Here is a 15,569-nt window from a genome sequence, read left to right on the forward strand (position 1 = left end):
CTGGTTCACACTACAAGCGCTTTGCTAATGCGATCCTGCAAGAGCTTTTTCTAAGTGCTTGTGATCTGTAAAGCTCCTGCTAATGTAATGCTATGTGTGTGTTCACTTGAACAATGTGATTTTACAAAAAATTGCCCATAGCATTATATTAGCAAGAGCTTTTCAAATCACTAGCGCTTAAAAATCTCTTGCAGTGTGAACCAGGCCTAAGTGTGATCCCTCTGGAGAAATTCAACTTTTAAAACCTGATATACACGGTGCCGGCAGCATTATCCAGTGACTGTGCTTCTTAAACATGCTGGAATGCTGCAAAACCACAAGTGCCTATACAATTGCAAAACAAAATAAGGGGAAAAAACCCTCAATAAAATCGCTTGGTGATTATAATGGTGTTTGGAGATAAACAAGCCAGTATGTCCATTATTTATATATATAGGGATCAGGCCGGGATCACACTGGACATAATGACCTACTGACAATGCACAGCAAGGGACACCTGATTAGGTGATTTGGGAGGAGCTGGGGTGGAGTTTTGATATTCTTGTCATGTGTGATTTCCATAGAAAGCACTAGTGAGAACAGATGTTGGCCATCTCTCTAGACTGTCGTTGTGTGTTGGCATATATAGCGTATGGGTGATCCAGAAATGTTGTGAAAGAATATGAATACGTCTGAATGGATCTTATAGACAACACAGAACCTGCAGACATGGCCATTTATTCACTTGTCTACAGCCTGGAAATGCCCTTATTTGTCACATATACACAGAGCCAGGTGTACTGGAGGCTGCAGTATGGATGTACCCCCAAACCAGCCAAAATCCCCCATAATCCCTGCCCAGTCACTGCAATGGATGTCACATATACACAGAGCCAGGTGTACGGGGGGCTGCAGTATGGATGTACCCCCAAACCAGCCACAATCCCCCCATAATCCCTCCCCCAGTCACTGCAATGGATGTCACATATACACAGAGCCAGGTGTACTGGGGGCTGCAGTATGGATGTACCCCCACACCAGCCACACTCCACCATAACCCCTCCCCAGTCACTGCAATGGGTGTCACATATACACAGAGCCAGGTGTACTGGGGGTGCAGTATGGATGTACCCCCAAACCAGCCACAATCCCCCCATAATCCCTCCCCAGTCACTGCAATGGGTGTCACATATACACAGAGCCAGGTGTACTGGGGCTGCAGTATGGATGTACCCCCAAACCAGCCACAATCCCCCCATAATCCCTCCCCAGTCACTGCAATGGGTGTCACATATACACAGAGCCAGGTGTACTGGGGCTGCAGTATGGATGTACCCCCAAACTAGCCACAATCCCCCCATAATCCCTCCCCCAGTCACTGCAATGGGTGTCACATATACACAGAGCCAGGTGTACTGGGGCTGCAGTATGGATGTACCCCCAAACCAGCCACAACCCCCCATAATCCCTCCCCAGTCACTGCAATGGGTGTCACATATACACAGAGCCAGGTGTACTGGGGGCTGCAGTATGGATGTACCCCTAAACCAGCCACAACCCCCCATAATCCCTCCCCAGTCACTGCAATGGGGGTCACATATACACAGAGCCAGGTGTACTGGGGCTGCAGTATGGATGTACCCCCAAACCAGCCACAACCCCCCATAATCCCTCTCCAGTCACTGCAATGGGGGTCACATATACACAGAGCCAGGTGTACTGGGGGCTGCAGTATGGATGTACCCCCAAACCAGCCACAATCCCCTCATAATCCCTCCCAGTCACTGCAATGGGTGTCACATATACACAAAGCCAGGTGTACTGGGGCTGCAGTATGAATGTACCCCCAAACCAGCCATAATCCCCCCATAATCCCTCCCCCAGTCACTGCAATGGGTGTCACATATACACAGAGCCAGGTGTACTGGGGGCTGCAGTATGGATGTACCCCCAAACCAGCCATAATCCTCCATAACCCCTCCCCAGTCACTGTAATGGATGTCACATATACACAGAGCCAGGTGTACTGGGGCTGCAGTATGGATATGCCCCGAAACCAGCCACAATCCCCCCATAATCCCTCCCCCAGTCACTGCAATGGATGTCACATATACACAGAGCCAGGTATACTGGGGGATGCAGTATGGATGTACCCCCAAACCAGCCACAATCCCCCATAATCCCTTCCCAGTAACTGCAATGGATGTCACATATACACAGAGCCAGGTGTACTGGGGGCTGCAGTATGGATGTACCCCCAAACCAGCCACAATCCCCCTTAATCCCTCCCCCAGTCACTGCAATGGATGTCACATATACACAGAGCCAGGTGTTCCTGGGGCTGCAGTATGGATGTACCCCCAAACCAGCCACACCTCCCCATAACCCCTCCCCAGTCACTGCAATGGGTGTCACATATACACAGAGCCAGGTGTACTGGGGGATGCAGTATGGATGTACCCCCAAACCAGCCACAATCCCCCATAATCCCTCCCCCAGTCACTGCAATGGGTGTCACATATACACAGAGCTAGGTGTACTGGGGGCTGCAGTATGGATGTACGCCCAAACCAGCCACAATCCCCCCATAATCCCTCCCACAGTCACTGCAATGGGTGTCACATATACACAGAGCCAGGTGTACTGGGGCTGCAGTATGGATGTACCCCCAAACCAGCCACAATCCCCCCTATAATCCCTCCCCCAGTCACTGCAATGGATGTCACATATACACAGAGCCAGGTGTACTGGGGGCTGCAGTATGGATGTACCCCCAAACCAGCCACAATCCTCCCATAATCCCTCCCCAGTCACTGCAATGGATGTCACATATACACAGAGCCAGGTGTACTGGGGGCTGCAGTATGGATGTACTCCCAAACCAGCCACAATCCCCCATAATCCCTCCCCCAGTCACTGCAATGGATGTCACATATACACAGAGCCAGGTGTACTGGGGGCTGCAGTATGGATGTACTCCCAAACCAGCCACAATCCCCCATAATGCCTCCCCAGTCACTGCAATGGATGTCACATATACACAGAGCCAGGTGTACTGGGGGCTGCAGTATGGATGTACCCCAAACCAGCCACAATCCCCCCATAATCCCTCCCCCAGTCACTGCAATGGGTGTCACATATACACAGAGCCAGGTGTACTGGGGGCTGCAGTATGGATGTACCCCCAAACCAGCCACATTCCGCCATAATCCCTCCCCAGTCACTGCAATGGGTGTCACATATACACAGAGCCAGGTGTACTGGGGGCTGCAGTATGGATGTACTCCCAACCAGTCACAATCCCCCCATAATCCCTCCCCAGTCACTGCAATGGGTGTCACATATACACAGAGCCAGGTGTACTGGGGCTGCAGTATGGATGTACCCCCAAACCAGCCACAATCCCCCCATAATCCCTCCCCCAGTCACTGCAATGGGTGTCACATATACACAGAGCCGGGTGTACTGGGGGCTGCAGTATGGATGTACCCCCAAACCAGCCACAATCCCCCCATAATCCCTCCCCCAGTCACTGCAATGGGTGTCACATATACACAGAGCCAGGTGTACTGGGGCTGCAGTATGGATGTACCCCCAAACCAGCCACAATCCCCCATAATCCCTCCCCCAGCTACTGCAATGGGGGTCACATATACACAGAGCCAGGTGTACTGGGGCTGCAGTATGGATGTACCCCAAACCAGCCAAAATCCCCACATAATCCCTCCCCATTCACTGCAATGGATGTCACATATACACAGAGCCAGGTGTACTGGGGGCTGCAGTATGTATGTACCCCCAAACCAGCCACAATCCCCCCATAATCTCTCTCCCAGTCACTGCAATGGGTGTCACATATACACAGAGCCAGGTGTACTGGGGGCTGCAGTATGGATGTACCCCCAAACCAGCCACAGTCCCCCATAATCCCTCCCCAGTCACTGCAATGGATGTCACATATACACAGAGCCAGGTGTACTGGTGGCTGCTGTATGGATGTACCCCCAAACCAGCCACAATCCCCCCATAATCCCTCCCCAGTCACTGCATTGGATGTCACATGTACACAGAGCTAGGTGTACTGGGGGCTGCAGTATGGATGTACCCCCAAACCAGCCACAATCTCCCATAATCCCTCCCCCAGTCACCGCAATGGGTGTCACATATACACAGAGCCAGGTGTACTGGGGGCTGCAGTATGGATGTACCTCCAAACCAGCCACACCTCCCCCATAATCCCTCCCTAAGTCACTGCAATGGATGTCACATATACACAGAGCCAGGTGTACTGGGGGCTGCAGTATGGATGTACCCCCAAACCAGCCAAAATCCCCCCATAATCCCTCCCCAGTCACTGCGATGGATGTCACATATACACTGAACCAGGTGTACTGGGGGCTGCAGTATGGATGTACCCCCAAACCAGCCACAATTCCCCCATAATCCCTCCCCAGTCACTGCAATGGATGTCACATATACACAGAGCCAGGTGTACTGGGGGCTGCAGTATGGATGTACCCCCAAACCAGCCACAATCTCCTATAATCCCTCCCCCAGTCACCGCAATGGGTGTCACATATACACAGAGCCAGGTGTACTGGGGGCTGCAGTATGGATGTACCCCCAAACCAGCCACACCCCCATAATCCCTCCCCCAGTCACTGCAATGGATGTCACATATACACAGAGCTAGGTGTACTGGGGGCTGCAGTATGGATGTACCCCCAAACCAGCCACAATCCCCCCATAATCCCTCCCCAATCACTGCAATGGGTGTCACATATACACAGAGCCAGGTGTACTGGGGGCTGCAGTATGGATGTACCCCCAAACCAGCCACAATCCCCCCATAATCCCTCCCCAGTCACTGCAATGGGTGTCACATATACACAGAGCCAGGTGTACTGGGGGCTGCAGTATGGATGTACCCCCAAACCAGCCACAATCCCCCATAATCCCTCCCCAGTCACTGCGATGGGTGTCACTATTGGGGAATTAGAGAATGGAAAACGGTGATGAAATAAAGGGAAATAATTCTGCTGATCTCTGCTGCAATCAGGGCTGTTATACTCACTGTAATTCCTCTATCCGGCTTGTTGGCAGAGCCTCCATCAGGACACTGAATTCATCACCCCCCAGCTTGTTACCAGACAGGCGCAGCTTCCTCAGAGTCTGGTTATTCCTTATCCCGGATGCCAGGTGGGGGCAGCAACTGGAGGGCAGATTATTACTCTGCAAACTGCAGGAGAAGAGAAGAATGTTACCAGAAATCTATAAAACCTGCATACAATTTGTATGATTTTAATCAAACAAATAAATATATTTTTGATAATATTTAACAAGCAAGGCAGCAAGGTGGCATAGTGGTTAGTGCTCTTGCCTTGCAGCACCGGGTCTCTGGTTCAAATCCCAGCTAGGTCAACATCTGCAAGGAGTTTGTATGTTCTCCCTGTGTCTGAGTGGGTTTCCTCCGGGCACCCTGGTTTCCTCTCACATCCCAAAAACATACAGATAAGTTGATTGGCTTCCCCCTAAATTGGCCCTAGACTACAATACATGCACTACACAATATATACATAGACATATGACTATAGTAGGGACTAGATTGTGAGCCCCTCTGAGGGACAGTTAGTGATGAAACAATATACTCTGCACAGTGCTGCATAATATGTCGGCACTATATAAATACTTAAATGAATAAATAAACAAGAATTTAGACTTTTAATCAATCCTTTAAATGAAAATGCTGCCATACATATCTTCACAGCTAGAGGGCAGCATAATTATTGCTCATAAGCAATTCTGTTTGCTCTGTGTTACATGACACAATCCTATATTAATTTAACCAACTGTATATGATATGTGATATGAATACTCCATTATCACCACTTGCAGGCAGCAGTTGGAACCTCATGGATATTAGTGAACAATGTACAGCCCTGCTACAGCGAGTTCAGGTCACCTCACACAGCAGACTGACTCACACAGGAGGGCACCCATCCCCCACATTGTTAGAATAGGGTAAATGAGATGATTTCTGTCCCATCTATATCAGTGTTACAGGGGTGCCTCTGGGCATGCAGGGGGTGTTTTTTACTTATTGGAAAGCCCAGGATGCCTCCTATCACCTGTGCAGAATGTGAGGTCTGTTTATTATAATCCAGACTGCAGACACAGAGGAGATGTTACCAGACAATTACAGGAGACTCCATCATGTCCTAAATAAAGGTGTCCCTAAACTGATATCAGGAAATGCAATTAGTCTTTCAGTACGGATCACCTTGCTTACATGTGAAATAGTGCTTAAAACAGCATTTCTGTTACAGGAAACACTTTATATCACTGAGGGAGCTTACATGGATTTTCATATGCTTTTTTCACACACCCTGCTAACTAAATAGTTATATATAGTGATGCATGATGTGTAAGCTATGTGCATATGTATGCGTTAGGTCTGGTTCACACTACAAGCGCTTTACTAATGTGATCCAACAAGGGCTGGTCACACTGCAAGAGTTTTTTCTAAGTGCTTGTGATTTGTAAAGCTCTTGGTAATGTAATGCTTTGTGTGTGTTCTCACTGGAGCTATGCGATTTTATAAAAATCCCCCATAGCATTATATTAGCAAGAGCTTATCAAATCACTAGCACTTAAAAAGCTATTGCAGTGTGAACCAGGCCTATGGGTGATCCCACTGGAGCAATTCAACCTTTAAAACCTGACACACGCGGTGCCGGCAGCATTTATGCAGTGATTGCGCTTCTGTTAAAAATGCCGGAATACTGCAAAGTTGCAAGTGCCTACAAAATAAAAACACTCTATAAAATCACTCTGTGATTATAATGGTGTTTGGAGATTTGCTCTGTGAAACAAGCCAGTGTGTCCATCATATATAGGGATGAGGCCGGGCTCACAGTGGACATAATGACCTGCTGACAATGCACAGCAAGGGACACCTGATTTGGATGGGGCTGGGGGTGGAGTTTTGATATTCTTGTCATGTCTGATTTCCATAGAGAGCACTAGTGAGAACAGATGTTGGCCATCTCTGTAGACTGTCGTGTGTGATATAGTATATGGGGGGGGGGGGGGGGGGGGGCAGAAATGTTGTGGAAGACAATAGATACTGTGACTAGGGACACGTCTGAATGAATATTATAGACAAGAAAACAGAAATTCGCACCACCTCTGGATAAATCTTGCTTTATTGATTATAAAATGACATACAGGTTTAAAAAGAACCCCAGGGCAAGACAGTCCACTGTTTTGGGCTCCTGCCCATCTTCATGTTGCCCGGTTCTAATGACACACTCCACACACATTCATATATATATACATGTGAGTAGCCAATCACATTCACCATGTTAATTAGAGGACCTGATGGGGAACTGCTATTTTAAATATTTCACCACTCCCACCTATGCAAGTCAAGATGTTCCTATTCAACACATAGAATAGTAAAGGAAAAACACACATATCAATTCAATATAAGTTAAAATTCTGAGGGCCCACAATGTAACTCACATAGGGAAATCATCCACGCTGTATCCGTAATACGCTATAGCCTGAGATCTCTCAAAACGTTAGTTATAAAACTTCACGTAGCATGTAAACATTGCCGCCAGAACCGCCGACCAATCAGCTCGTAGTACGGGAGGGGACTAAGTCATAAGCACTGCCTCTCGCAGATGACATCATCTTCTCCCAATGAGCCGCCGTATGAACTCGAACGCCGACCAATAGCACGCTAAAAAGGGCAGATCCCTGTCAGAGAGCGCGACCAATGGCGCAATGGAGGGGCGGAACGCCAAAAGCGCCACGCATCTAATAGAAAGAATACCGCCGACCAATCACGTCAGTCCAGCATAGAACGCTGACCACTAGGATAAAAGCTGCAACAGATAGAGCCTATTCAAAATTAACAAAAAACGCCGACCAATAGGACACTCTCCATCAGAGCAGCCTACCAATACCGGCTCAGCTCTACTGGCTAGGAGAATGGACACAGCGGGGAATATAGTAATTGGCTACAAAACGGAATAAAATAAAATAAAATAAGCTAAGATATCCTAATGAACATTAAATCTAACAGATAATACTACATAAACAGACCAACTGCGGTGTCTAATTCTCTGATCCATCTTGTGAGAAAACGCGGAAGCACCGCCGCATGCGCCGTTAGCAGGGCGGCGGGCTCCGCGTCTCACGCGGCAGCTGACACATGTGCTCAGTCATCTTTGTGTCTGCCTGAACGCAGAGGAACCGCCGCATGCGCTGATGGCATGGTGGCTGATTCCGCGTGCAGCACAGTGGGCATTACGCAACAAAGTTCTGGTATGGCTGGGAGCTGTAGTCCACATAGGCTTAGGTGGACGCGTGCGCGCGCTGAGAGGAAGAGCTTTATGCCAGTCAGTGGGGGATCAGCTGACAAGGCTGGTCAGCTGACGCCAGAAACGGTTTCCATTGGTCCAGCACTTGGGGGAGGCACTGGAGAGCGCTGAACTATATATACTGATGGCTGGGCATTTGCTGGTTGTCTGCCGTTGCGATCACTACGTGGTAGCACTCAGACCCGTTTGTCAGTTCTGTGATTTTGTCTCTGTTATACTCCAGGCTAGTTCCAGGGTGTTGATGATCAAGGACCTCACACCCAGTCTAGGAATTGTATTACCATCTGTTATACTCCAGGCTAGTTCCAGGGTGTTGATGATCAAGGACCTCACACCCAGTCTAGGAATTGTATTACCATCTGTTATACTCCAGGCTAGTTCCAGGGTGTTGATGATCAAGGACCTCACACCCAGTCTAGGATTTGTATTACCATCTGTTATACTCCAGGCTAGTTCCAGGGTGTTGATGATCAAGGACCTCACACCCAGTCTAGGAATTGTATTACCATCTGTTATACTCCAGGCTAGTTCCAGGGTGTTGATGATCAAGGAGCTCACACCCAAGTCTAGGCATTGTTGATTTATTGTTATGACCTTCTGCTTTCCTGACCATTCTTCTGATCTCTGATTTTGTACCTTGTCATTCGGATACTCTGTTGCCAAACTCTGCTAGTCTTAGGATTCCGCATCGGTTTCCTGTCTCTGTACCTTATCTGCCTGTGTGTTGACGACCTGGCTTGCCCGACCTCGAGAACTATCTTCCCTGTTAAAGATAGTTCACAGATTTGTCAGTGACACTCCCTCATTTGTGTCACTCACGTTCTGTCCTTCCTACTCTCAGCCTGACTCCTCCCTCAGGAGAGTTCAGGCTAACGGAAGGAACCAACATTTGTGCAGTACTCCTTACTGCCCTTGTACCTGTTCCCCAGGTATTGTCCTCAAAGTATTACCGTTGCACCAAACACTCATATACTCAGGTGTCCAGAGGTTAGTGATATATCTGATTATCGGTGATACTGCAGATCATCAATAATCAGGTATATATCTGCATTCTTGGTGATACTGCAGATCACCAATAATCAGATCCTCTCTGTGTTACACCGATCGTTACAGAACGGCAGACCAAACTCAAATGGACGCACTCACGGCCCGTCTAGGCATCCTAACCACTGCGGTGGAAGATATCAACCGAGTGCTGGGCAGTCACCAGACGCAACTTAACGCACTCTCTGGGTCTGTTCAGACCATTCAGACGGCTGTGAATGATGTGCGATCTCCTCTTAGCACGGACATACGTATGCCCGTACCCGAAAGATTTTCTGGTCACAGATCTGATTTCCGAAATTTTAGGAGTAGAGTGTTGTCATACTTTGAGTTGAGACCTAATACTTCAGGAACCATTACTCAAAGAATCACGTTTATTAAGACCTTGTTATCAGGCGATTCCCAGACCTGGGCATATAGCCTCCCCAGCGATCACAAGGCCATGACCTCTGTGGAGGAATTTTTTAAAGCCATGGCTATAATTTACGACGATCCGGACATTGCCTCGACTTCTGAGCGGAAGCTCAAATTATTGCGTCAAGGCAAGGGTCCGGTGGAGGATTATGCAGCCGAATTTAGGAGGTGGTCAGTTTCTGCCAGGTGGGACACATTTGCATTACTCGATTGTTTTCTGTCAGGGCTTTCGGATGAGGTCTCAGAGCTTATGTTGGGACAACCTGAACCTAAGTCCATTGATGAAGCCATTGCATCTGCTATCCGAATAGATCGCCACCTGCGCTATCATAGGCAGACCCGTGGTAGAAGTAGTGTAAGAGTTGTGTCTCACGCTGCCCCTCCAGTGATTCCACCTCCACCCGCTTCGCCTCCACCTGAGCCAATGCAGATTGGTTGGTCTCGTTTGTCTCAGGTGGAGCGGAGGCGCAGGTTGTCTGAACAGCTGTGTCTTTACAGTGCAGAGGGGGGCCATAGGGTGCAAAATTGTCCCAAGAGGTTGGGAAACGCTACTGCCTAGGTGTACTCAGGGGTCATACCCTAGGCACGCAGTTTGTACCCCCCAATGATGAACGACTTCTTCTCCCTTGCACTATTTCTTGGGAAGTTAAGTCTGAAGTTACTGAGGCCTTCATTGACTCAGGTTCGGCAGCTAATTTTATGGATTTTGAGTTTGCTAAAAAATTGGGTATTCCGGTCACGCCGATAAACCCACGCATTCAGGTTACGGCAGTGGATGACTCCCCTCTGCAGGGAAATAATCCGCTGTCTCAGACACCAGAAGTAGGAATTGCTATCGGGGTGTTAAATTTTGAGAAATTGCAGTTTTTCGTGTTACGTATGGCCACCTCCACGATTATTCTCGGTATGCCTTGGTTACAGGTGCACTCACCTCAGATCGATTGGGCCACCGGTCAGTTAACCAGCTGGTCTCCCCACTGTTTCCAAAACTGCCTAGTGAAAGTAACATTGGGAGAGACTAAAGTTCATGTGGAGGGTGTGCCAGATCAGTATTTAGACTTTGCTGATGTATTTTGTGCCAAGTCAGCTGACAAACTTCCCCCACATCGCCCTTTTGATTGTCCTATAGATCTCCATTCAGGTTGTATGCCCCCTAGAGGCCACCTTTATAATTTGTCTGGGCCAGAAAAATTGGCCATGCAGGAGTACATTCGTGAAAACCTAGCCAAGGGGTTCATTCGGCCCTCTCGGTCACCTGCTGGAGCAGGGTTCTTTTTTGTAAAGAAAAAAGATGGAGGTCTTAGGCCGTGCATTGATTATAGAGGCCTGAATAAAATTACAGTAAAAAATCGCTATCCGTTGCCTCTGATTGACGATTTATTTACTCAGGTCACGAATGCTAAGATTTTTTCTAAACTGGATTTCCGAGGGGCATACAACCTGGTACGGATCCGAGAGGGCGATGAATGGAAGACGGCCTTCAACACACCCGACGGGCATTACGAGTACCTGGTGATGCCCTTCGGGTTGTGCAACGCCCGGGCCGTCTTTCAGGAGCTTATTAACGAGGTGTTCAGAGAGATCTTGGGGAAGTTTGTCTTGGTATATCTTGACGATATACTAATCTTTTCGACCAATCTCTCGGAACATAGAGTTCACGTCTGGCTGGTTTTACAGAAACTGAGTCAAAACATGTTATATGCCAAACTGGAAAAGTGCATTTTCGATGTAACGTCAGTCGCTTTTCTGGGGTACATAATTTCTACCTCGGGACTTTCTATGGACCCTGCCAAGGTCTCGGCTGTTCTGGAGTGGCCCCAGCCAGTGGGGTTGAAGGCTCTCCAGAGGTTTTTAGGGTTTGCAAACTACTATAGGAGGTTCATAAAGGGGTACTCCACTGTCATCTCGCCCCTCACCTCTCTCACTAAGAAGGGGCAGATACTAACCACTGGTCCCTGGAAGCACAGACTGCATTCTCCACTTTGAAAAAGTTGTTTTGTACCGCACTTATTTTGAGACACGTGGACATCACCTATCCCTTTGTGGTGGAGGTAGATGCCTCAGAGGTTGGGGTAGGGGCTGTGCTGTCTCAGCATTCTGGGTTGCAGGGAAGATTACACCCGTGTGCCTATTTCTCTCGTAGGTTTTCACCAGCAGAGAAAAACTACGATATAGGCAACAGGGAGCTCCTGGCCATTAAATTGGCCTTTGAGGAATGGCGTCATTGGCTAGAAGGAGCGGAACATACGATTACAGTTTACACTGATCACAAAAATTTGGAATACATTGAGGGGGCTAAAAGATTGAGTCCCCGTCAGGCTCGATGGTCTTTGTTTTTCTCGAGATTCAGATTTATAATTACGTATACCCCGAGTAGTAAAAACATCAAGGCGGATGCCTTGTCACGATGTTTTGAGACAGAGACAGCACAGCCCTCAGACCCAGAGGCCATCCTCCCACAAAGAGTGGTTTTGGCAGCCACAGAGACTTGGGGGGACTGGACAGAGACCTTGAGTCCCTTCCAGCGGGACGTTCCTGAAGGAAAGCCTGGAGGGGGTCATGTTTGTGCCACTGCCATATCGTCTGCAGATTTTGCAAATGTTCCACTCTCACAAGAATTCTGGTCATCCCGGTGCCACCAGAACACAGGATCTTGTCGCTAGATGTGCATGGTGGCCTTCCTTGGCTTCAGACTGTAAGGAGTATGTGAGAGAGTGTGCAGTGTGTGCTAGGAGTAAACCCTCCCGTCTGGCACCTGTGGGAACGTTGCAGCCTTTGCCCACCCCGAGGGAACCATGGACCCATTTGTCCATGGATTTTGTGGGGGAACTCCCGAGATCTGAGGGCATGTTGGTCATTTGGGTGGTAGTCGATAGATTTAGCAAGATGGCCCATTTCGTGCCCCTAAAAGGACTCCCCTCGGCTCAGGAGTTGGCCGATCTTTTTATCAGGCATATTTTTCGGCTGCATGGCATTCCAGAAGATATAGTGTCTGACCGGGGAGTCCAGTTCGTTTCTAAGTTTTGGAGGGCATTTTGTCAACATTTGGGCATGAAGCTTTCATTTTCATCAGGGTACCACCCACAGACCAACGGGCAAACGGAGAGAGTCAATCAGTCCCTGGAGCAGTTTCTCAGGTGCTATGTGGCAGATGCTCAGACTTACTGGGTCAAGTTCTTGCCCTTTGCGGAATTTGCGCACAATAACTTGAAAAGCTCTTCCTCTGGGTTTTCGCCATTCCAGGTGGTGACAGGGAAATTGCCCAAGTTCTCTCCTTTGCCAGTGGCTTCAACTCCGTTTCCGGCCCTGGAGGCCTGGCAGGAGTCCTTTAGGGACATATGGGGAATGGTGAAAAGGAATTTAGAGAAAGCTTTTCATAACCAGAAGGGGCAAGCTGATAAGAGACGCTCCATCGAGTGGAGATTCCAGCCAGGGGACTTGGTATGGGTGTCCACACGTCACTTGGCCCTGAAGCAACTCTCGCCCAAGCTGGGACCGAGATATGGAGGTCCTTTTCCGGTCACCAGGAAGATCAACAACGTTACTTATGCCCTTGATCTTCCTGCCAGCATGCGTGGCGTAAGATCGTTCCATGTGTCCCTCCTCAAACCGGCTGTGCACACTGATTCCACTCCTCCTCCACCGGTGATGGTGGACGACCAACCTGAGTATGAAGTGGAAAAAATATTAGACTCCCGTATTGTACAGAACTCAGTGCAGTACTTGGTGCACTGGAAGGGTTATGGCATTGAGGAAAGATCATGGGTACCTGACGGTAGCATGCATGCGAACCAGTTGAAAAGGGAATTTCATGCCCTGCACCCTGAGAAGCCGGGTAGGAGCTGTCCGGAGTCCACTCCACTCGGGGGGGGGGGCCTGTGAGAAAACGCGAAAGCACCGCCGCATGCGCCGTTAGCAGGGCGGCGGGCTCCGCGTCCAGCACGGCAGCTGACACATGTGCTCAGTCATCTTTGTGTCTGCCTGAACGCGGAGGAACCGCCGCATGCGCTGGTGACATGGCGGCGGATTCCGCGTGCAGCACAGTGGGCATTTCACAACAAAGTTCTGGTATGGCTGGGAGCTGTAGTCCACATAGGCTTAGGTGGACGCATGCGCGCACTGAGAGGAAGAGCTTTATGCCAGTCAGTGGGGGATCAGCTGACAAGGCTGGTCAGCTGACGCCAGAAACGGTTTCCATTGGTCCAGCACTTGGGGGAGGCACTGGAGAGCGCTGAACTATATATACTGATGCCTGGGCATTTGCTGGTTGTCTGCCGTTGCGATCACTACGTGGTAGCACTCAGACCCGTTTGTCAGTTCTGTGATTTTGTCTCTGTTATACTCCAGGCTAGTTCCAGGGTGTTGATGATCAAGGACCTCACACCCAGTCTAGGAATTGTATTACCATCTGTTATACTCCAGGCTAGTTCCAGGGTGTTGATGATCAAGGACCTCACACCCAGTCTAGGAATTGTATTACCATCTGTTATACTCCAGGCTAGTTCCAGGGTGTTGATGATCAAGGACCTCACACCCAGTCTAGGAATTGTATTACCATCTGTTATACTCCAGGCTAGTTCCAGGGTGTTGATGATCAAGGACCTCACACCCAGTCTAGGAATTGTATTACCATCTGTTATACTCCAGGCTAGTTCCAGGGTGTTGATGATCAAGGACCTCACACCTAGGGCCTGATTCACAAAGCGGTGCAAAGTGTTTGCACGCGAGTGAAAACCCCTTTATCACGCCTAAACTCAGTTTAGGCATGATAAGAAGAAACTCGCGCGAATTTTCCGCGCGCAGCACCCGGCGCTTCGCACGAAGCTCCCATTAAGCCCTATGGGACTTTGCGCGCGCGGTAACTTTGCGCGAGTTAGAGCACAAAGCGGTGATAACTTTGCTAGTGCAAAGGTTATCACGCCTAAAGTCTTTTAGGCGTGATAACTGAGTTATCACCGCTTTGTGAATCAAGCCCCTAGTCTAGGAATTGTATTACCATCTGTTATACTCCAGGCTAGTTCCAGGGTGTTGATGATCAAGGAGCTCACACCCAAGTCTAGGCATTGTTGATTTATTGTTATGACCTTCTGCTTTCCTGACCATTCTTCTGATCTCTGATTTTGTACCTTGTCATTCGGATACTCTGTTGCCAAACTCTGCTAGTCTTAGGATTCCGCATCGGTTTCCTGTCTCTGTACCTTATCTGCCTGTGTGTTGACGACCTGGCTTGCCCGACCTCGAGAACTATCTTCCCTGTTAAAGATAGTTCACAGATTTGTCAGTGACACTCCCTCATTTGTGTCACTCATGTTCTGTCCTTCCTACTCTCAGCCTGACTCCTCCCTCAGGAGAGTTCAGGCTAATGGAAGGAACCAACATTTGTGCAGTACTCCTTACTGCCCTTGTACCTGTTCCCCAGGTATTACTGTTGCACCAAACACTCATATACTCAGGTGTCCAGAGGTTAGTGATATATCTGATTATCGGTGATACTGCAGATCATCAATAATCAGATCCTCTCTGTGTTACACCGATCGTTACACATCTAGGTTCAATTTTTAACATTTGATCACCCCTCCCCCCCCCCCCCCATTTATCTAAGGGGACACTATCAAGAATACACAATTTAAGTTGGCTCACATTATGTCTAAATATAGTAAAATCTTCAGAAACTGCTTGTTCCATATTAAGTTTTCATCTGGCAGAAATTGAATCTAGATGGATCAGAGAATTAGACACCGT

General features: G+C 48.7%; 1 protein-coding gene across 2 annotated transcripts in view; it reads right to left on the reverse strand.

The window, feature by feature from the left end:
- LOC137532290 (NACHT, LRR and PYD domains-containing protein 12-like) overlaps positions 1–15,569 on the reverse strand; it is a 362,324-nt gene that overhangs the window by 158,938 nt on the left and 187,817 nt on the right. For both annotated transcript variants that reach the window (XM_068252670.1, XM_068252660.1), the window contains exon 8: positions 5,054–5,218. In XM_068252670.1, coding sequence (XP_068108771.1) covers positions 5,054–5,218 — 165 coding nt within the window. The remainder of the gene's footprint in view (positions 1–5,053; positions 5,219–15,569) is intronic.

This window comes from Hyperolius riggenbachi, chromosome 1 (assembly GCF_040937935.1).
Source record: "Hyperolius riggenbachi isolate aHypRig1 chromosome 1, aHypRig1.pri, whole genome shotgun sequence".
Lineage (NCBI taxonomy): Eukaryota > Metazoa > Chordata > Amphibia > Anura > Hyperoliidae > Hyperolius > Hyperolius riggenbachi.